Source organism: Morone saxatilis, unplaced genomic scaffold (assembly GCF_004916995.1).
Source record: "Morone saxatilis isolate NCDOM2014 unplaced genomic scaffold, NCSU_SB_2.0 Contig17, whole genome shotgun sequence".
NCBI lineage: Eukaryota > Metazoa > Chordata > Actinopteri > Moronidae > Morone > Morone saxatilis.
In genome coordinates, this window is record NW_023339729.1 from 16,446,415 (window position 1) to 16,467,801 (window position 21,387).

Below are 21,387 nucleotides of genomic sequence, written 5' to 3' on the forward strand. Positions count from 1 at the left end.
GGGGGGGGGGGGTCCAGCGTTCGGACGCCGAGAGCGCGGGCTGTCGGCATCTACTGCGGGGGGTTTTGCAATGCCACTCCAGCCAATAGGCAGCATTGTGCCGTGTTGTGTGGAGGGAGTTATAATGGAATTGCAGGGAGAACGAGGCAATTGTTCTAGCCAGGGCTCTGGGGACACTGAGACTCTTTTACGGGGTCACTAAGGCTGCGTTGTAGGGACAGTAGAGCCTAGTGTGCCCTTGAGGTTGCTCTGTGCCAGGGCCGGTCTTAGCAACCGCAGCTGGACCATTAGTCTCCCTCCTTCTACTTGTCCGGCACTTCTATCACTCCAACATGGCTGCTTCCTGATCCCTCCTCACCCTCTGTACTTCAATACATCCTTCACTTTTAATCAAATATACAGTATTTTGCTATGCAGTGCACTGCTGCCACCCTAAATGCGCACATGCACACACACCCAAATAGGCATGGGACGATATTGTGTATTGCAATAGAAATACTCATAAATGTATCATGTTGAATTTCCATTATTATGATAATCATGAATTGGCATAATTGTGAATATCCTCACATGGCTTGACTTGAAAAACCTGGGGTAAAGGGTAAAGTGATGTTTTTGTTCCATTTTAAAAGTATATAGTATATTTTCATGATTATCTTGATAATATCGTGTATTATATAGATAATCATGGCGTTACATTTTCATATTGTCCCATGCCTTCACCCAACCTGAAATGGCCCCATATCTGTTATGACTGTGTCATGTGCCAAGTGAAAAGAATTTTTGATCAGCTTATGGCATACTGTGTTACCACCCAACAGTCCCACTGGGGCCTGTTCTTAGAAGCAGGTTTACGGGGTAAACTCCTTTGAGTAAAACCTAGAACAGGTCTCTTACCTCCAGGAATAGGGCCCTTGAGGAGGGAGATGCTATTGTCTTTACTTGTACTCGGGCATGTCATGTCTTTAACTCCCTCAGTGTTGCTGTCAGTTGGTAGAAACCAATGAGCACCACACATTTCCTTTCTTTTCTTTTGATTTAATAGTGCTGACATTTTAAATGTTGCAGCAGCTTTTAACTGATAGATCAAAGCTTATTTAGGATAGTTGGCAAAATTAATCATGTAAACAGTGCTTATGGGGTCTTTTTTTTTTTTCTTTTTTTAGATATTATTAGATTAGATATTAGATAATTACAGTTTTCATCCAAAGCCCTTGAACCCTGTATCCCAGTGGTTCTCAAACTGTGGGGCGGGCCCCCCTGGAGCAGGGGGTGACTGCAGGAGGGGCATGGATAAACAGAGGAAAAACTATGTTGAATGAATGTAAATGTGTTTGCTGATGCTATCATCTTGACCTTTTATTTGACAAAAATGGATCCATCTTTGTTTCCCCCTGTCATTGTTAATGATTGATAAAAAATGTGGGGTTGGGGGGCATGCACTTTTTTCAGCTTCTGAATGAGGGCCCGGCAGAAGAACCACTGCTCTAACCCAAGTTTGTTAAGGAAATTGTGTCATACAAGGTAATGAGATAATCTGTATTCATGTCACCATCCAAGAAGTAATTAGATGGCGAATATATCTGCCGTTGAGCTAAATAATAGTCATCCAAAAGCAAACAATTTCAGTCCACCACTTAAGGTGACTATACTCTAATTTAATATCATCATGAGTTCAGACCGTCACCTCTGCTCATCAGCTGTAAGATTAGAGATTATGTCTTCTGTTAAAAATAGTTTAAATTAAAAAATATTTTGCCAGTGAGGTCTGTGGATAACGGGTGATTGATTCTAGAGACTCACAGATGTTGAGTTTTATTTAAATGTGCTGTGAATTTAGAGTGGTCAGTATGTAGAGTATGTGTTATGTATCTGATGGCTGGCTGCCTATATTGACTTTGTGTAGATTTCAAGGTGTTTTGTAAATTACTGTTAATAAGCGGTTCTTTAAGTTCAAGACTAGTTTTCCCAGAGATCAGAATTTGTGTATTTGTGTGTAGCCAGTGCTTTGTTGAGAGTAAAATGGTAATCTCTTGAGGAAATATACTTTTTGCCAACATTATGTTAAGAAGAAGCAAATTGCAACAGGCAGCAATTCAGAAGAGATAAAAAATCATGTCACATTTACGGAAGAATAGTTTAAAAAGTTTGGCCAAGACATACTGTAACTCGCAGAGGCAATGTGGTGAAATAAGGCCTTTTTAGAAGTAAAATCAATAGAAACATGACACTGGTTGATTCAAATTACGTGACTTTGTGAATATGAAAGTGGTGATGTATGATGGGCACCAAACTGCATAATACTAGCTCAGCACATCCATACTTGTCAGGCATTAACATTTTTAATGTTCAAATTTCCATGCTTTTGAATTTATGTAGTCTACATGGCAGTATTCTTACAACCTGTGCCAGCTGTGATGTGGTAATTAGAGATTGATGGGTTTATGATGACCCAATTTCCCTTCGGGGATTAATAAAGTCTATCTATCTATCTATCTATCTATCTATCTATCTATCTAATCTATCTTATTATAGACTGGGAGTTTCTCAACTTATTTGCCTGTTGCTCTTCTTAAAAGCCTTTTATTGTATGTACATAAGTAAAGTAATACTGCAATACTCATTACTCCACATTTATCTATAAACTTGTAAATCATTTAGAACACAAATGTGTGAACACTTTGCTTGAATCATTGACATAAGTCATGTAGATTGCATTATAAAGCAATAAATTACAGCATAACAATGTTCAAATTCATGTGAAGGGTTTTCTTTTACTGATTCAGGTAATTTAACTTCAACATTCAAACTAATATGAGTTGGCTTCAGTTTTCTGAATGCCAGTTATCTCATTATATCGTCCAATTTTGGGTCATTTGAATGCTTGCAATACACGTCAATGTATCTACTGTGAAAGGACGGACTAATAAGGTAAAAAAAGGAAGGAAAATAAATAATAATAAATAACAACGAGTCTTTTTTCATAGGCAAATAAACCCTCATTGTCTGTCTCTAATATTCTAGTAGTTTGATGCATGGGTGAATGACATTTTAAATGTTGCAGCAGCTTTTAACTGATAGATCAAAGCTTATGTAGGATAGTTGGCAGATGTAAAATGAATGAATTTGACAAAAATGGATCCATCTTTGTTTCCCCCTGTCATTGTTAATGATTGATAAAAAATGTGGGGTTGGGGGGCATGAACTTTTTTCAGCTTCTGAATGAGGGCCCGCCAGAAAAAAGCTTGAGAACCACTGCTCTAACCCAAGTTTGTTAAGGAAATTGTGTCATACAAGGTAATGAGATAATTTGTGTTCATGTCACCATCCAAGAAGTAATTAGATGGCGAATATATCTGCCGTTGAGCTAAATAATAGAGTCGACCCACTTAAGGTGACTATACTCTTTATACTATTTAATATCATCATGAGTTCAGACCTTCGCCTCTGCTTCACCAACTGTAAGATGTAGTTTGCATTATAAAGCAATAAATACAGCAATGTTGTTCAAAGTTCATGTGAAGGGTTTGTTTTACTGATGTCAGGTAATTTAACTTATGCATTCAAACTAATATGAGATGGAGCTCAGCTTCTGAATTGCAGTTATCTCATTATATCTCCATTTTGGGTCATTTGAATGCTTGCAATACACGTCAATGTATCTACTTTGAAAGGACGGATTAATAAGGTAAAAAAAGGAAGGAAAATAAATAATAATAAGTAACGAGTCTTTTTTCACAGGCAAATAAACCCTCATTGTCTGTCTCTAATATTCTCAGGAGTTTGAGGCATGGGTGAATGACACAGCAGAGCATGGCTTCGTGGTGGTGTCGTTCGGAGCTGGGGTCAAGTACCTCTCCCAGGACATCGCTCACAAACTGGCAGGAGCCCTTGCCAGGCTGCCTCAGCGAGTCGTCTGGAGGTAAAGTATCTGTTTGCTCACTTTCACTCATACTGTACACAGCTGTTACTGTGACAGATGTGAACAGGATTTGCTGATGAGCTTCAAGTGAATGCCTTTCCTACACTAAGCAGGGGGCTCTTAATGTCAGAAGACCTAGTATGAATATATCAGTAATGTTATTCATACTTTATATGTACTTCCATAATCCGTTACTCATACCGTTCTGTTGAATCACACATGGTAAAATAAAGGCGATGTGTTGTTCCTCTGTGCCAGTTGGTGTTCATATTCCCACCATTTTTTTTAGCAAATAGTTTCAAAAGAGAAGGATTTATCCTGAAAGTTTTCTCAGTTAAAGTTTTGTGTCTCACTCATAAACATGCAGACACATATCCATATCCCTGGGCTAGCCTTTGTGGTCAGTGTTACTGGTAGCCACAGGGCTGTAACAACATGCCATTGTGTGTCATTTGCTGCAGCGATGGGACAGGTGAAAACTAAAGCTGTTGCAGTGTCTGTCACAGTGTTATACACTATGAATACAGATATGATCAGGATGAATTAATAACGAGAGGTCGTTCACAGAGTTTTCTAAAATGTTTGTGCTTGCCCAGTGAGACAGATAGGTGTGATTAAAATCTAAGCTCTTGAATTAATTTACAAGGAGTCCCACAGCAATGATTACTGACTACAACCTGAGCAGGAAAACACAAAAAATAAAAGGAGGGAAAGAGAGATTGATAGACGAGGGAAAACAAATGTGACACCAAGTTTTGCAGTGCTTTAAAATTCCATCCATGAACCTGTTAATCCTTAACTCTTATCTCAGTATATTTGAAGTTTGTGATTCATTGACCACATTAACACTCATTGTTTTTGTGTAACTTTTATCCCACAAATGACTGAAGAATAGTTAATTATACATCCAAACACACCGGTTTAAGGTTAAAACAGGTTATCAGACAATTTGTTCATATAAATCATGTCAAGTAGTCCATTACTAATACAGATTGCAAGAAACCGATCCATGGACCTAGTACTACATACACATGGTCCCCAAATCTTTTCTATAGGTTTTATGATAGCTGGGTTAATGTTTGAACGGTGTGCAAAGGTTAGTGGCTGGTGCATGAGGTCTTCACTTGTACAAACACACTTGTTTACAATGATGCCATTACTGGTCAAGAAACCTTTCATTAGGTGCGTCTGTGCCAGATAATTACAGTTTTAAAATGATATGTTGGTTTTATTTGTACTTGGATCACAGAAGTCAATGCCAGTTTTGCTGTAGTCCTTTTTGTTCCTTTGTGTTAGCCAGATGGAACACTCTTATGACCATAGAAAGAGACCTTAGAATGATCATGCAAGTTGGAAAAGTCCAAGGATATGTGATAAGAATGGAGGGGGAAATTGATGTCTTGTAAAGGTTACACAGATGACACAGATTTACTCAGTTTGGTAGCAAGTCTATTGACCTACAGCATCTCGAATATCATTCTGCCCTCCAACCAAAGCAAAATAACACACCTAAACTTTTCCCATCATATTTACATATATTTTACATGTAAAGCCTCATACTGACATTTTGACTTTCTATTGCTTCACAATCACAGGAGTAGTTTAGTTGTGTGTCTGCCTTATCTTCCTCGGTTGTCTGCACCTCACTTTTGTGCGTGTGTCTGAATTTTTGAAAATAGAATATAAATGCATTAAGTAGTGTATAGAGCTGGGGGAAAAGTGGATAAGGGTGCGCCTAGTGTGACATGCTAGGAGAAGCAACAACAATAGGCACACACTATAAACTGGAGTCTTGGGGTTGGAAAACCAAATTTTACAAGGAGCTGGACAGAGAGAGGAAGACGATCCAATTGTAGTTGCAGTGTCTGCTTACCCTCAGGTGATCAAACAGCTTGCCAGGGTTGTGGGCAGAAGGCACTGTGTGTTGTAATGAGGGCGGCTGGATTTTGCCTTGGCATTCAACATGTATGAGTGTTTGACAGTCTGTCATTTTAGTGTGACTTTTTCGTGAGTGAAATGACAAAAGGCAAATGAAACACATTCCTCTGTTCTCAAGCTCTGAACTTTAACGGTGAGATATCAAGGTCTACAGGTGAAGTGAGTCAATCTTCTGAAATTTGCAGCCATAGACAGGAGCCTCATGTAAGCCCCAAGACTTTGTATGTGACATTGAATTGTAATCTGGCTTTCAGTGGCCCTCCCAAACTGAGAGGGTTGAAAAGGAAGACGGCTGATGAGAGGGACAGGGACCAAGCCAAATGAATCGTGTCATTGATAATTGGCTGCATGAATGTAGGCTTTGATTGGCAGGACAGTGAATTGGTGCTTTGTTGAAGAGAGAAAGAGAGATGAAAGAGTTTGAGTTAGGGAGGGAAGGAGACAGAGATGGACGGGTGGGGGTCATAATGTAGCATGCATATGTATTGTGTGCTGCATTTGTCAGAAAAGGCTTCCGCACGCTTGACCGCAGACACCAACAGGCATACGCACAACACTGCACACATTCACCACCCGTTAGAGGACAAAGGGTTGAAACCTAAATGTCTGAGTGAACAAGAAAGGCCCTTCTGCTTTTTTGCTTTTTGTTTAGGGAAAAAAAGAATTGAATTCCCCTTTGTTCACTTTCTGCATCATGTAAATGTTAGACTCAACTGATTAACTTAGCCTTCTGTATACAGTATCTCTTGTACACACTGTCCATACAGTACATATTCTGCCCTCACTATGCATGTATTGGTGCACAGAGTAAATGCCAAGAGTAAATGTAAAAAGGGTAAGAGAGTTACAGTACCCTTAAGCAATCTTAACAGTAAACTGATATGAAAAACTAAATTAAAGAATAGAAAATGCACTGATTTGCTTTCGCAGTAATAACTTCCTAGAGTATTGTGGCGACCATGAGGTGTGAAGCGGAGACACACCTGTAACACTGTCAGTTTTACACTTATTTTATACAGATTACGCAAATGAGACACAGTTAACGTGTTAATCAGGGAGCTTCAGAGGTGTTGGTAGGTTTGTTTCCTTCCAACAGAGTCAGGCAAGCTGTTTCCCCCTGCGTCAAGTCAGGGTTGTAGTGTAGCTTAATATTTACTATATAGACATTAGAGGGATATTGTAACACAAGTGTGTTATCCAAAATGTCAAGGTATTCTTTAAACGATCACAAAACAGTTTTAATAAAAGAGCAGGCTACTGACAGATAAAGCTCCGACATCGGGGGTAGATAAAATGTCAATATTTGCTTGGTCACACATCTGACAAAATGCTGGCTGTAACAATGTCAGTTTAACATACTATACATTTTCTGGTTATGAAACAGTCTCAATTTAATTATTGATGCATCTGTAAGTCCTACATAAACAAACAAGACCATCGGCTATTTCTATATAGTTATTCTAAACACCACCTGCCACCTGCCACCGGATCGGATTCCCCCCAAAATCAGACGAAATGAGGCGGTGTCCTCGGGGGCCGCCAGAATCAACACAAAATAACAGTTTCTTGTAGCTGTAACTGCTATGGAGCTATGCCCTTAGGGGTTGCTAGTAGCAACATCATGTTCAACTATTACCACACTGCTGGTGAAAGAACAGTACGTGTGTGTGTGTGTACACTCATATCCCACAATCAGTGGTATTGGCACATTGGACATAAATGTGAAATACTTGGTGATTTGCTAATCTATCTAAATATAAGTAAAGTGAAATATGACTTTTTTTTTAAATGAAATTAAACATCAGGGATCTTCTTGGTGTTTGCATACTGTGATGACAACATAATATGATAAAAAGTGAGATAAGCTACAGTATTTCAGCGTTGTATTTCCCCCTTTCTTCCTTCATTGTTTTCTTTTTTCTTTCCTTAGATTCTCTGGGGTTCCACCCAGTAACCTTGGCAACAACACCAAGCTTGTTGATTGGATGCCTCAGAATGACTTACTAGGTGAGTACACTGAGAGGACACCATGTGTGTACTTCTAGTTATCTTATCAGCTGGTTTACTGAATTTATTGTTTTGGACCATAAAAACTGATATGTATTTTATTGTACTTGCCACACCCCACAGACCAAAACATTTCATAAATCTAATTTGTTTATACCCCTGGTAAAAGCATATCTTAACTCATTGGTGTTTTTTTATGGGATGTTGCTGCTGTGCCTGTGGTGGACTAGGTTTTGTGTGGGTGGGTTCCTCCCATACCTACATATTAACTGCAATAGTGGGTACAATGTGAATGTATAAGCCACTTTGTGCCTGTCTGGAATAAGGAATGTACAACAACATTCAGGTATTGACAGCTAGCATTGTATTCTGCAATGGTGTAATAGCACCTCGGTTAGTCTAGACTGCAAACACGTAAACGTTACGCCTGTCTGAATTTTTGGTAGCTCGGTAAGAGGCGCAGCGTGGAGGGGCAGTTAGCGTGAAAACAATAAAACGTATCTTTTCTCTAACTCGGTTTGTGGCCCATTCCATCATAGTGCATTTATCGACATTAAATGTTGATGGCCAAATGAGCAAAGTATGTTCAGTTTAATAAATACAGCATCACCTTCTCTTTCCAAATATAATAACATTTACCCACAATGATCCACAGAATTTGTTGGCTAATTGTGACTTAAGTGTTCCCTCCAGGGTTTATGTTGGAGTTTATCTTGCTCTTGAGATTAAATTTTTTGAGCATTTATCGTCAAAAAACAAACTTTTAAACTGATTTAGAGAAACATTTAAATTTACCATATTTTAGCTGAGTTACACTTTTTTCTAAATTGTTAAAATGTGTATAGTAAAAGTAAAGCTTTTACTTTGACATTTCTCCCTTCATAAAAACACTGACTGAGGTAATTTGTTAACTACACTGTTGAAATACTACACACACACACCTATGTAAAACCGCCCTCCACCCACTCTCATGAAGTGAACAGTGAGATATTGCTGAGTGTGCAGCAGTTTGTAGGATCTACTGTATAAACTGCAAATAATCTAGAAATACCAACCCAGCAAAATAAATGCCCTGTCAAAAAAAAGACTAATGAACATAACCACCTAACATGCAAACTAACATCCCTTATCCCTCCGGTTATCTAGGCCACACCAACACAAGGGCCTTCCTGAGTCACGGTGGCCTGAACAGCATCTACGAGGCCATGTACCACGGGGTGCCAGTGGTCGGCGTGCCCCTGTTCGGAGACCACTATGACACCATGACTCGCGTGGCAGCCAAAGGTATGGGTATCCTGCTGCACTGGAAGTACATGAGCGAGGAAGACCTCTACACGGCCCTGACCAGCGTCATCACAGACACCAGGTTAGACCACACAAAAATGCTTTGTATATTAGAGTTATTGTGTATCAGTGCCATCTGGTGACCGTATATGGAATCACCTCTCTGTCACTCACCGTCTTTATCTCGCTTTCATACATGGTTGTACTTTCATGTGTCTGTGCCCTCTTGCGTGCTTAAAGACGTGTCTACTTGTGCGCTTGTCTCTTCACATCCTGGTTTCCAACCACTGTCTCTACCTACCTAGGTACCGCCAGAAAGCACGTCTTCTCTCCAACATTCACAAAGACCAGCCAGGCCACCCTGTGACCAGGGCCGTCTACTGGATCAGCTACATCCTCCGTCACCACGGTGCCAACCATCTGCGCTCCGCCGTATACGAGGTGTCCCCATACCAGTACTTCCTAGTGGATGTGATTGTCGCTGTAGGGGCTGCCTTGGCTCTGAGCGTCTTTGCCCTGCGGCGGTTGGTACGATTGCTGAGGGGGAAGGTCGGGGACCAGAACAGAGGAGGTGCAGTCACCAGGGATGATGGTAACATGGCCAATGGACATTGCCATAGCGAGAGCATGGCCAACGGGAAACACAAACGCAATGGCTCCTTGAAAAATGAGAAGAAGATAAATTAATGTTTTGAATGGCCAAGAGGGAAGAGGAAGAAGTTGCCCCAAGGACTCAGCTCTAGGATTGGTTTAGTGGTTTTATAAAAGCTTTGAGAGAAAGTTCTTAGGTCTGTGTCAAGAGGCAACTGCTACTCAGAGTGAGCAAGAGGCTGTAGGAGGATACACAATGCATCATGTGGGAAACAGAGCAAGGCATCGGGTGCTCAAAATCTGTGTGTGTGTGTGGGTGTATGTGTATGTGTGCACTGAGGCGAATTTAACGAAAAAAAACTCTAACAACAGCAGCTACAGCAATACAACACCAAATTGGAAAGTAATTGAGGATGAAACACAGGAAAGACACACTGGAGGACATTGTTTCTTCATGTGCGTCTTCTCTCCTGCGTGTTCTCTGTTGTCTTCCTGCCTTCCTCACCCAGTGGAAGGATGACGAAGAGGGGAAATCCTGAGCGCCAACCCCTCATCCTCGGAACAAAACAAGAAAACAAATGGATAACTTTTGAAATATTTAGGATTTTAATGTTTTTAACTGCAAAGTCTGCTTCAGCAATTGTAAACTGTAAATAGAGGATAAATCTATTTATTACTGTACAAATGCAATTTAATGATGGACCTTTTTAACCTTAATCTTGTTTTTAATTTATTTTGTGTGTCAGTGGTTCTATGGCATGATGGTAGATGTACACTCCCTTGTCTAAGCTAACATTGTATGCTTCATACTCAATAGCCGTTGTAAGTCCGCGCAGGTCTGTGCTTTTTTGCACTATCCGCAGTATTCACGGTTGGTCTTGTTTTCAAATTAATCAGAGAAAATATTCAGTTTTTCCCTTTTCACATGGTAGTGCCAACCTGCGATTGCACTTTGCTCTGCAGTGTTCCATTTGTCTCTTGAATGACAGTTTGCTCTGCATGAGAATAACTCAACTGAACTCCGTTTGGCTTATCAGTTTAAAAAGGGGGATCATGTTATCATCAGAAGCTATAATAACTCCCGAGGATACTGCGGATACGCGGAGCCAGACCGTGCTCAAGCTCATCCAGTCAGGTGATAAGAGATGAGTCAGAGCATTATTGATTCATGATTACTTCCTTCATCAGTCCTATATTTCAATTCTGCATCCCTCATCTGTTTATTACTTAGTAAGGATTCATCACTTGATTGCCATTTTTGTTGCTGCACTTGACTTTGTGCAACGTCATTCTTCTGTGATTCATTTGTTGGTTCATTTCTAACATATGTTGCAAATGCTAGTTTTTGAAAATGTCCCGGTTCAGGTAGGAATTTCAGAATCCATTCTTCTATTCTGCAAGTTAAAAGTCTGTTCAGTTTCGATTTTGAGGTCAGTGTACAAATTACGTAGGCCTTATGTATTTATATTAACTTTCAGTGTGAATGATTCACATTCTGTATGTTGCCTTTTATAATGCAGTTACTCGTGTATGCAGTATGCTTGAATACGTGTATGTGCTTGTTGTTTCGATGCTTGTGCATTTTAGATCACTGTGCGGCTTTAGAGTGAGTGGATGAAAAAAAGGCAGATGAGGCATGTTTTAGCCCACTCTGAGGCTTTTTTTTGGTATCCTGTGAAGTCATGTCATCATGAGTGCCGGTGCAAAGGATGTTTTATTTTCTTTTTATTTCAATTCAACTGATGTTTCCTTCAGTAGCTCTTTTTTTATCATCTTATGTGTCAATCCACTCCATATTATTTCACTCGTGTTTGTTAATTCTTAATGCAGATGCAGATGTAAGAAGGGTGTAAGAAGGGTGAAAGAGTGACTTAGTTCCGACAGCAAAGGTGAACCCCACGACTTCTACAATGAATAGTAATGTGTCAAAGTGACACTGATCCCTGCAGTGAAATTCTCTTTTCTTGAACTCCTGTCAAGGAGATCAAAGTACAGGGCGTGCTGTAGGAGTATCTTTGGAGTTTGTGCGGATTCAGTATCTTGCTAATGGACATTTCAGAAGGGCAGGTGCTCGTGAACATGTGACATAAAAGTCACATGAACATGAGACTTCCAGCTGGACGGTTTATCAAACCACCAGGTACTACATACTGTATTTTCCTCCTTTGTTCTTGCAGCACAGTGCAGACTTTTTCAAACTTTAAATTGCAACCACAACATTCTAGCAGAGATTGTTCACCGACTTACCAAAGCCTCACACATGTAAATTTAAAGGAAACAGAAGAAATACTGTCACTTAACCTTTCAAAAGCTGTTAAGGACTTAACATCCAACCAACATGCATGCACATACAGTATGTTCACAAATCCTGTATGATAATTGAGAAAAAACTTGATCTTCAAACATGATCTTCCTTTCTCTGTGAGCTACAAGTACACTTGCACAGCCCAACGCAGCCCTGCTGAAAGGACAGACTATTATACTTGAATCATCATCATATATAACAACTTCAGCTGTTGGGTGTGGTGGGTGGGCCTGCAGGTGCTACAAAAGCTATGAACAGGATCTGGAGAGAAATTAATTTTAATTTTTATTTCAGTATTAATGTTGTTACAACCCACGCAGTTACATGTTCATCCCGTACTTCTCTCATATGTGTCCGTACTAACTCTGCAGTCTGACATGTCTCTGTTCTTGTGATGTTTGTATTTCATCAGCTTGAGGACTTTCTTGTCGTCAGTCGTGCGTTTGCTTGTTCCATTTGTCCACCTCTTTGTCCTTCTCATGACTTCCTGATGTATTCTGCCATCTTTGTGTTCTTGTCTTTTTCTTCCTCCTCCTCCCCGCTAAATTATATGATTATTAGATGTCTCCACTTACTTGCTTTTAAAAAAAAAAACCTTAATTTTACTTTGATTTTAAAATGACATAAAGTCCTCAATTTTCTTGTCATGTGTGTCCATGTTGTAAATAGAACAATGTAAACAAAATACTAATGCTGAATAAAAATGACATATTTTGTTTGCAGAGATGATTGAAGCTTATTTCTCAAATTAGATTACCTTTATTTTTTAAATAGAAATTTAAAGAAGGCAGATGAAACTCGTGAAAAGTGGAGCAAAAGTGTAATTGCTCAACATATTTTGCCTCTCCCGGCTTTTATCAGTACAACTGTACAACAATACTGACCATACAAGAACATACAGTCTGGGTTTTTGAGACCTGACAAGGCTGATGTTGACTACAGCAGTTGATGCTGCCAGGCTCAGTTTGATAGGGGATGTATAGGCTTTCTGTCGGGAATTGTTACCAAGCAGCAAGAGGTTTTGTAGGTATCAAATGGTAGAGTCATCTAAAGTAGCCAACTGCACACACATACACATGCACACAAGCTGGGTGGATAGATAGGGTTATCTAATGCTGTATGCTCGTGCTGACTGAGGCTGGGGTAACAAAACACCCAGCCTGGTACCCTGCCTCGCTCACTGGCCCTGTTAATTATTCACACCGCCCGCAGGGGCCTGCAGACCTCACACATACACACACACACACACAGTCAAAAGCATCTGCAGGTATGTTTAATTTACGTTCTTGAAGTTGTTTTCTTTTGTTGTCGCTGGTGGCCAAATCGGGCACTGTTCTGTTAACTGAGACAGGAAGGGGGGAAGAAATGGAGGGCAGGCCTCTGCTGATGAGGAATCTGATATCACAGAAAGCACAGTGGACATCATTCATGACATCCTCCATTCATTCTCAGCCACCCCTCCCTCCTCAGACCTTGTAAGTGCCTATTATCTACCATTCCTCTCCACCTCGAAGGACAATCATCAGAAGCAATTAACCACTTCGGGTTGGACTAAGTGGGCTTAGTGTATGGAGTAAGAGTCCTCCCTCTTTGCACAAGATCTAAGTGATGGATTTGAACAGTTTGACAACATGTTCTGCACACAGACTTACAGTCTTTATGTGAGAGTAGGGCTTCAAGTATATACTGGGAGTTGCATGTGTGCACATTATTGATTATTGATGTTTGACCTAGCTTGTGCATTTGTTGGGTGTGTAAGTGACGTGCCATGGGGTGTATGCCGGTTCTGAAATTGTTGACTTAGCTTGTGTGAGCTTAAATGAATGATGGCCTTTATTTAGCCTGTATTCATCTCTGTCAGATATACAGATATATATATAGCACATAGTGTAGTGGTGGAAGAAGTCTGCATTAAAAAAAATTACCTAAAATGTCAAAAGTAATTATGAAGAAAAATGGTCCCTGTCATTGTTTTACTATTGCATATAATGTTTTTAGATTAATATGGCTGCTAAAATAATGTCTATGTTGCATTTTACTGCTGTAGATGTTTATAGCTGTGCTAATTTAAACTACTTTATATACTGTTGGTGGGTTTACTCTATGGAAATCATATTCTGTAAGTTCATCATATGTTTGTAGCATTGCTGTCATGTGAGAACCACGTGTCTCTCACAGTCAACTTTTCATGAGCTAATCCAAGCAAAACAAGTTTGAAAATTGACCTCACCCTCCAACATACGCATTTTCAACATTTGAATTGTGTTGCTGTGAAGCCATGTGAAAAACAGCCTTGTTCCCTTGAACAAAAATAGTCAAAATCCTAACATGTATTTTGGGATTTGGCTGGTCTTATTACGGCAGAGCGAGGTGCTACAGTGTGTGCAGTATGTACTTTGCTCTTAAAGCTAAAAATACTTGCTTTTATTTTTTCGAAAGCACTGAGCTTGTAAGCCTGCACTAGGCATTGCCTTGCCACCCTCAAGATAAGGACCATGGGAACAAGTATACAGTCTTCGTACATATGAGAGGACTCATCATCATCAAAAAGGCCTGTGAAAGACTGTGCAAAAGGCTTTTCTTTGGTCCTCCTTTACTCTTTTGTCTTTCATCGACTTTACTTTGCCCTTTTTAGTCGAGGGAGAGGTAGAAAGCAGGATCAGCTGTGTGTTTCATCTTCTGAAAGGTTAGGATCAATACGACCGAGGCCAGCTTTTAGGAAAAAAATAAATAAAATAAAAATACTAGGCAGCATAACTAGTACCATGATACTGGTGTACTGTAGGTGCACAGAAAAAAGTGTGAGGCCTGCAGGTTTCCCCTATGTCCAGTAGAGGGGAGTAGTATTCCATAATCAACTGCTCTGGTCACCTCATGCTGCTGTCTTTTTTTCTGTCTCTCTATCCTATTTTTCTCACCCCTCTGCCTCGACCAACAGCTGATGGACCTGTTGACTAATGTTGAAGAAGCTCTGAGTTCTGATGCAAAGATCTTGCAATATTTAGTAGACTATATGTGTGTGTGTATGTGTGTGTAGGTGTGTGTGTGTGTGTGTTTGGCTCTTGTGTGAAGGTGGCCTGCTGTTGTCATTCTGGCCCAGTATATATCCAGCTGTAACTCCTATTAAATCTCCCTCTATCAAAATCTCTGCTCTCAAACTCTGCATGTGGCCCTGGCCATCAGAGGAAGCCTTGGTGGAATTCAATTCAAACATCTGAAGCCTTCAAGTGCCACAATGTGTGTACGCACGTAAGATTTCAAATGAAAGTTAAATGATCCGTGTGGAGAAACAGGGTCCTTCCAGCAGCCTCAAAGATAAGAAGAAGCCAAAAAAGAGACGAATGGTGGTAGTAAGTAACTGCAATAAGCAAATATAATTGGTATGTCCTGGTTTTTGTACATGTAGGCCTTAAGTGTGCGCATGCATTTGCATGTGTATTTATATGCATGTGTGTGCTTGCGTGCATTTGTACCATATGTGTGAGTGTGAGTGTGTCAGGGTGTTTGGGATAGATGGAGCCCTGTCACTGTGTCACCATGGAGATAAGAGAAGCCTGACAGCAAGGGAGAGAGAATGACAGCTTTTATATCAATCATACTGACTTATAACTGCGTGCGTGTGTGTGTGTATGAGTGTGTTTGTAAGTTAAGGGGTTAGGAAAGGGTATTAAGCTGGAATCAAAAATAAATCAATGTCATGTGGCTTGTATGTCAGCAGCTGTTGTCAGTTTGGCCTCACCTCTCACAGTAATCTCTAAACTCCAGTGACCACACATAAACTCTCTCTCTCTATCTCTCTCTCTCCACACACACACACACACGATGCACTGACACACAAACAGACAGATGCCCGTGTGTGTCACCCATCTCTAAGTGCCTGGACAACACCCAGAAGGAGAGAGTTGGCCAAATGTTGTCCTGGCACATAAATCTACATCTTCTTCTTCAGATTCTCTCTGGTCTAATTCTCTCTGTATCCACTCTGAATTCCTATTCCTCTTCTCAATTTCACTTCTTTTTCCCGCTTCCTTCTACAATTTCTTGTATTTCTATGTATTCAGTTTCATTCCCTGCCTCCAAAAACATCGTCCAACCCAGAGCCTCAGTGAATCTGTAAGCTGATGCAGCGTATCTGTGAGGAATTGGGAATTCAATTGGAGAAAATCAGGCTTTTGAGTTTTCAGCCAGATATTTAATTATGGGAGTGAATTATAGCTGTGCCACTGCAGGGCACAGTGGAGAGGTAATGTGACTAAGTAAAACAATAAATAAGCACTAAATAAACATAAAGTCAATGCTATGCTTGATTAGAAACATAACACCCACTGCTGCCCTTGCTAAACCTCCCATGCTTACTTACTTTAGCCAACAAAAGCCAAATACTTTACACTCTATGCATGTGTTTTTGTGTGTTAATACATGAAAACATATCACTAATATTATCTGAATCCTTTGCTCCGCAGTGGATCTCAGACAGCAGCCGAGAGAGAGGCCAGTGGTGAGATGGAAAGATATAGAGAAGGAGGAAGATAGTAAGATAGAGATCTAACCTCCACTGTGATTAGGTACTGACCTCATAGGCCTGCTGTCTGCACTGATAAAGAAACAGTAAGATATATACACACACACACACCCTCTACCCTTTCCCTTATTTTGAACTCAGTAAATCATTTGATCCTTATCAGATGTTCATTCATTTCCTTTCTCTCTTGTCTCTTTCGCTCTGGGTTTTCTTGCTTTTCATATTTCTGTCTGTTCTCCCAAAAGCAAAGGAAAGAGATAATCTTGCTATGATCTGTTTTCAGAATCTGTTGTGCATGCGCTCTCTTTCTTTTTCTTTGCTCTGCTGAAAATGTTTTCTACACGTAAAAAAAAGTTTAAACAAGGTAAACTTGCCGTATCTGGAGTTTGCCAGGCTTCAATGTTCAAATTGTTTTTGCTTGGTTTGAATAAAATAAAAAAAAAAAAAAATGCTTGCTGATGTCATTTTGCCGATTCACCTCCTTAGACACAGAATGAAAAATCAATGATGGTTGAGCATGGTACATCTGAGAACAGACAACATTGGACACTCATCTGTATTAAGTGATGACTGATAACTTCAGTGATAGTGATACTGACACTAAATTTCATGAGCCTTGCTCTTTGCCGTGTTCCTGAAGGCCTCATCTAATGTCAAATAACTGTGTTACCAGGCTTGTCAGATATCAGATATCCGTACTGTCAAACATAACTCATTTTAAAGTCTAGGTTAAAGCAGGGGGATAACATGGTTATCTTCCCTGATACTGTATATCTGTTGCACCTATGTATTCAAGCATGCATGCGCATGTGCAGACAGACGCTAACACATACACCTCCATTGAGTCAGTCAGCGAGCTCTCCATCATTGCCAGCGGTAGCCCGGTGCTCTTTGGTTGGTTGCAGGTTGATGGATGAGTCTCCCTTGAGCAGCTCTGTTAAAGCGCCTCTCTATCAGGCTGCAGCCGCATGGGCCCTCACATTTGATTAGATCCCAATGGAAGCCAGTTGCTCCCTGTCATCACTCATACAGCATAGGCAAGAGATGCAACGGAGACAGCCATTGGAGCGCAGAGCTTGACACGCTGAGGAAGCCATTTCGGTGCAAAAAGAGGATATTATGTGACTCATGTACAACTCCGTCTCACATGGGTGGCGCTGCACTTGGCTGGAGAGGAGAGATAGTGTGAGGGAGAAGGACACTAATAAAGAGCAGAGTGTTATTTCCATTCTTCACGGGTTGTATTCAGAACCGAAAGCCTCATCCAAGATTCTATCAATCAAATTGCCCACCTATTCATTTAAATTACACCTGAATGAGAATGAGGACCATTACAGCACTTCAAAACTCAAAAGCCTTCTGTCGCTTTGACTCTGTCTCTCTCTCCATCTCTGTGTTTTTCTCTCCTTCGATGTCTCTCTCTCTTTCATCTCTCATCTCCCTCCATTGGTATTTACATGTCAATGACTTCTGTGTAAATGCCTTTTCTATTTTTTTTGGTCTCCTATTTACATGTCAGTGGCTTTCGCTGCTTGATGGTGCTGCGTTGCAATGAAAGTAATTTGCTCTGTGACAGTCAGACCATTTTACCAGCTATTACTCTCATCCATTCTGGTCAGTGAATACTGATGACAATGAAACCAGGGAGCTGTAAAGACATTTTGCAAGCTCTCGTGTTAGTGACGCTGGTATGGCTTTCACATTCACCTCTAAAAGAGTGTTTTTAATGATATGCAGCATCTTTGTCCTTTTATTTTTTGTTGGTCTCATCTTTATGCAAGTTAATTGCTTTAGTGTAAAGTGTCTGCTGATATTCAAGATTCAAGACGTTCAACAATTCTTTATTCTGACTTCTCGTCTTGGAAGCAGTTGCAATATTGTTTATTGCTCCAAAGCTGCCTGGTCATTGCAGCCTTAAGTCAGGCCTGACATTCTTTAAGAACTACACAACAATGTGAAAGCCATTACACTTCCAGTAAATTGCTTTGAAAAACTTGATAGTTGCACAAAAAAGCAATTTCAGCATGAAATCATAGTGCTTCCCAGTGAGGGCCTGGAGATAAGTCTCAACTGATGATGCAGTTTAAAAATAAAGACTAATTTCCTTTTAATCAGCAGCATAGACTGCGCCGCCCAGAGTGTTAAATCACTGTTGCAGAAGTGATTTGAGGATGGGGGGTGGGGAGATGACATATAGTGATGAGAGATTGCCGAGGTGCCCAGGGTCAGCAGCTCACATGTCTAAGTGGACAGACACACATGCACACCAACTCTCTGCTTTGTTGTTTTTAAGAGTTCCGTTGGTCATTAATGATTTAGTCTTACAGGCAGGACAGAAATATGACTGCTTATGACTGAAATATTGATGGAATTGCATGAATTATTAATAGGGCTGATTTCTGGAATAAAGATGCAGTTGACCTACTGTAGTCAGAGGTGAGGTACAGTGGTCCTACTGTTTTGCACGATGGATGGTCCTGGCGTGTACCTCAAAGGTTTCATGGGGGATGCATTTTGTGTGTTTGTGACTTTCTTTGTGCATGTGTGAGTGAGGGAAAGTGTATGTCTCACTTCGCAAGTCTGATGCAAATACTCATCTGCTCCTGGAGATATGCATGTATGAATGAGAGACAGTTATACTGAGGTCATCCCGCTGGTGGTGTGTTTATTCTTTAAACAACTACATTGCCCACAGATTTTTGGATAGTCAGCTGACAAAGTAGTCTAGCTACTATGCACAGCACTGTTTTGCCAAAACAACCTGCACGCTTTTAAAATCTGTGTTTGTGTTGCCTCCAGATGAAGCTAATTTGGCACTGAAGAACAGGAGTAGTTACTGCAAATCTTAGTATGCTCTTCGATCTGGCGAACAGAGTGTTGGCTTAGAGACATGGCACATAAACAGTCAAAGCGCTGCTTGTTTTGATGGAGGTAAAGGATTGATTTATTTTGTTTACATTGCATACATTTACTCGTTCTCTCCATATAGATCAGTTCAATTTATATTTACCTATCTCCTTCTCTTGTTCCCTTCAAGATTCATAACCCTTCAGGTTGTCTTTTATCAGTTTGAATATTTGCAGCCTCCTCTTGTCTCCTCGTTTTGTGGCAATTAGTAAACCATCACGTTGGGTTTCACTGCCGGCTGCGTTCTGAGGCTCAACTCCTCAACCCGTCCTCATTTCTCTCTCACAAATTAGTGGGGCATTAGATTGATTTTTCACCCTCTCGTTTTATCTTAACATGACCCTCTGTGGAGCGTTTGACGATGTTGGGTTTTTTATGGAGCTGTGATAGATAGATATGGAGTTCTGGAGATGAGTTTGACTTAAAGCTAGAGGCAAAGGAGACAGTAATACATGCTAATGACTCGCAAAAATGAGACCCAAGAGGTGCACAGAGGGTTTGGGCGACAGGAAAAATGTCCAGCGCAATGAAGGACAAAGAACAAAAGGGGATTATTCTTAAGCGTTTAGGCCTTAGCTAAGTTTGCTGGCTTGTGCTGCTTCGTCCTTCACGTGGGTCAAGAGGACAGGGATGTGGGGAGAGTGGGGGGAGGGGGCCTAAACAGATAGTATCTCTCTCCTCAAGGGATGGAGGGACGCAGAAGGGATAGAGAGGTAAGCGCTGTGAGGAAATGGAAAGATGGAGGGATGGAGATAGGAGTGAGTGGTGTGAAGAGACCATAGAGTGGGGGATGCTGGGGAATGCTGGGGAATGCGGAGAGATAGAAAGACTGGCAGGAGGAGAAAAGAGGTGTTTATTCCTCTGATAGGTGTGGGAAAATATTTGAAGGATAGTAAAGACTTGTTTATCCAGCAGCTCTGATTAGGTTTATTTACATTCAAATTTTTTGCCCAAATAGAAAGACGTGGATAAATATCTACTTACAACAGTCTTATGCAAAGCTTAGTCTTTCAGTGATTCAGTTGCATTGTGGGCCACAGGGTGAATACCTAGGTTTAGATGGCAGGTTTAAGATGAAACAGATTTAAGGCTGTAAAGAGATTAGCCATAATCTATTGCTGAAAGCAGGGGGCTTTGAGTAACATTGTGCACAAGCACAACGGAAGTCTGCAGAATTTGGATTGTGCAGGGTTGGAAAGAGTGCATGTGTGTCTCTAAATGATGAGGTTGAGTCCCAAGCCACCAGCTAATGGTTTCCATAGATTTATTGGCATCACCAGGGGTACTTTCTTTCAGACTCACGAGACAAGTTGCCATATGTCACGTACTCAACCAGCCTACCGACGTGAGACTTAATGCCAGATCTGTCCGAATGGGGGCCTGTCAGGATGTACATGGGAATGTGTGCAGGAGAGGAATGAAAATGAGAAGCACAGAGGCAACAGGAAAAGTGATCGTAACAACGTTAATAAGATCAACAGAAAGGCATTAAGTAATGGTTCAGTGAAACCACAACTGGTGTCTGGTGGTCGATTCCGCCCATGGATATTGGATATGCCTCACTATGACCACCTGTGAAATCACAGCACAGAGCTTGTGAAGCCTTTAGGCAAAGTACTTGTCTCTTCAACAATAGTGTTTTCATAACCAGCCAACTGGGAGGAGATCTAAAGAGAGAGGCAGGAGCACTAATCAATAGGAGAGGGCGGACCGGTGTCAAACGGCAAATAAACAAACAACCCATTATCCTGACACACACACACACACACACCAGGATATGTAACAAATGCAAAGCCAGAGACACACAAAGGCGCACTCTTGGTAAATGTATAATAAAAACAGAGTGTTAATGTGGATGATTGTATGCAAGTAGCGGAACAGAAACCAACTAATTCCTATTCACACAGACTC

General features: G+C 40.7%; 1 protein-coding gene across 1 annotated transcript in view; it reads left to right on the forward strand.

Moving 5' to 3' along the window:
* ugt8 (UDP glycosyltransferase 8) overlaps positions 1–12,771 on the forward strand; it is a 20,502-nt gene extending 7,731 nt beyond the window's left edge. The window contains exons 3-6 of the mRNA XM_035660206.1: positions 3,780–3,922; positions 7,791–7,867; positions 9,014–9,233; positions 9,457–12,771. Coding sequence (XP_035516099.1) covers positions 3,780–3,922; positions 7,791–7,867; positions 9,014–9,233; positions 9,457–9,838 — 822 coding nt within the window. The 3' untranslated portion in view covers positions 9,839–12,771. The remainder of the gene's footprint in view (positions 1–3,779; positions 3,923–7,790; positions 7,868–9,013; positions 9,234–9,456) is intronic.
* Positions 12,772–21,387: the final 8,616 nt, after the last annotated feature.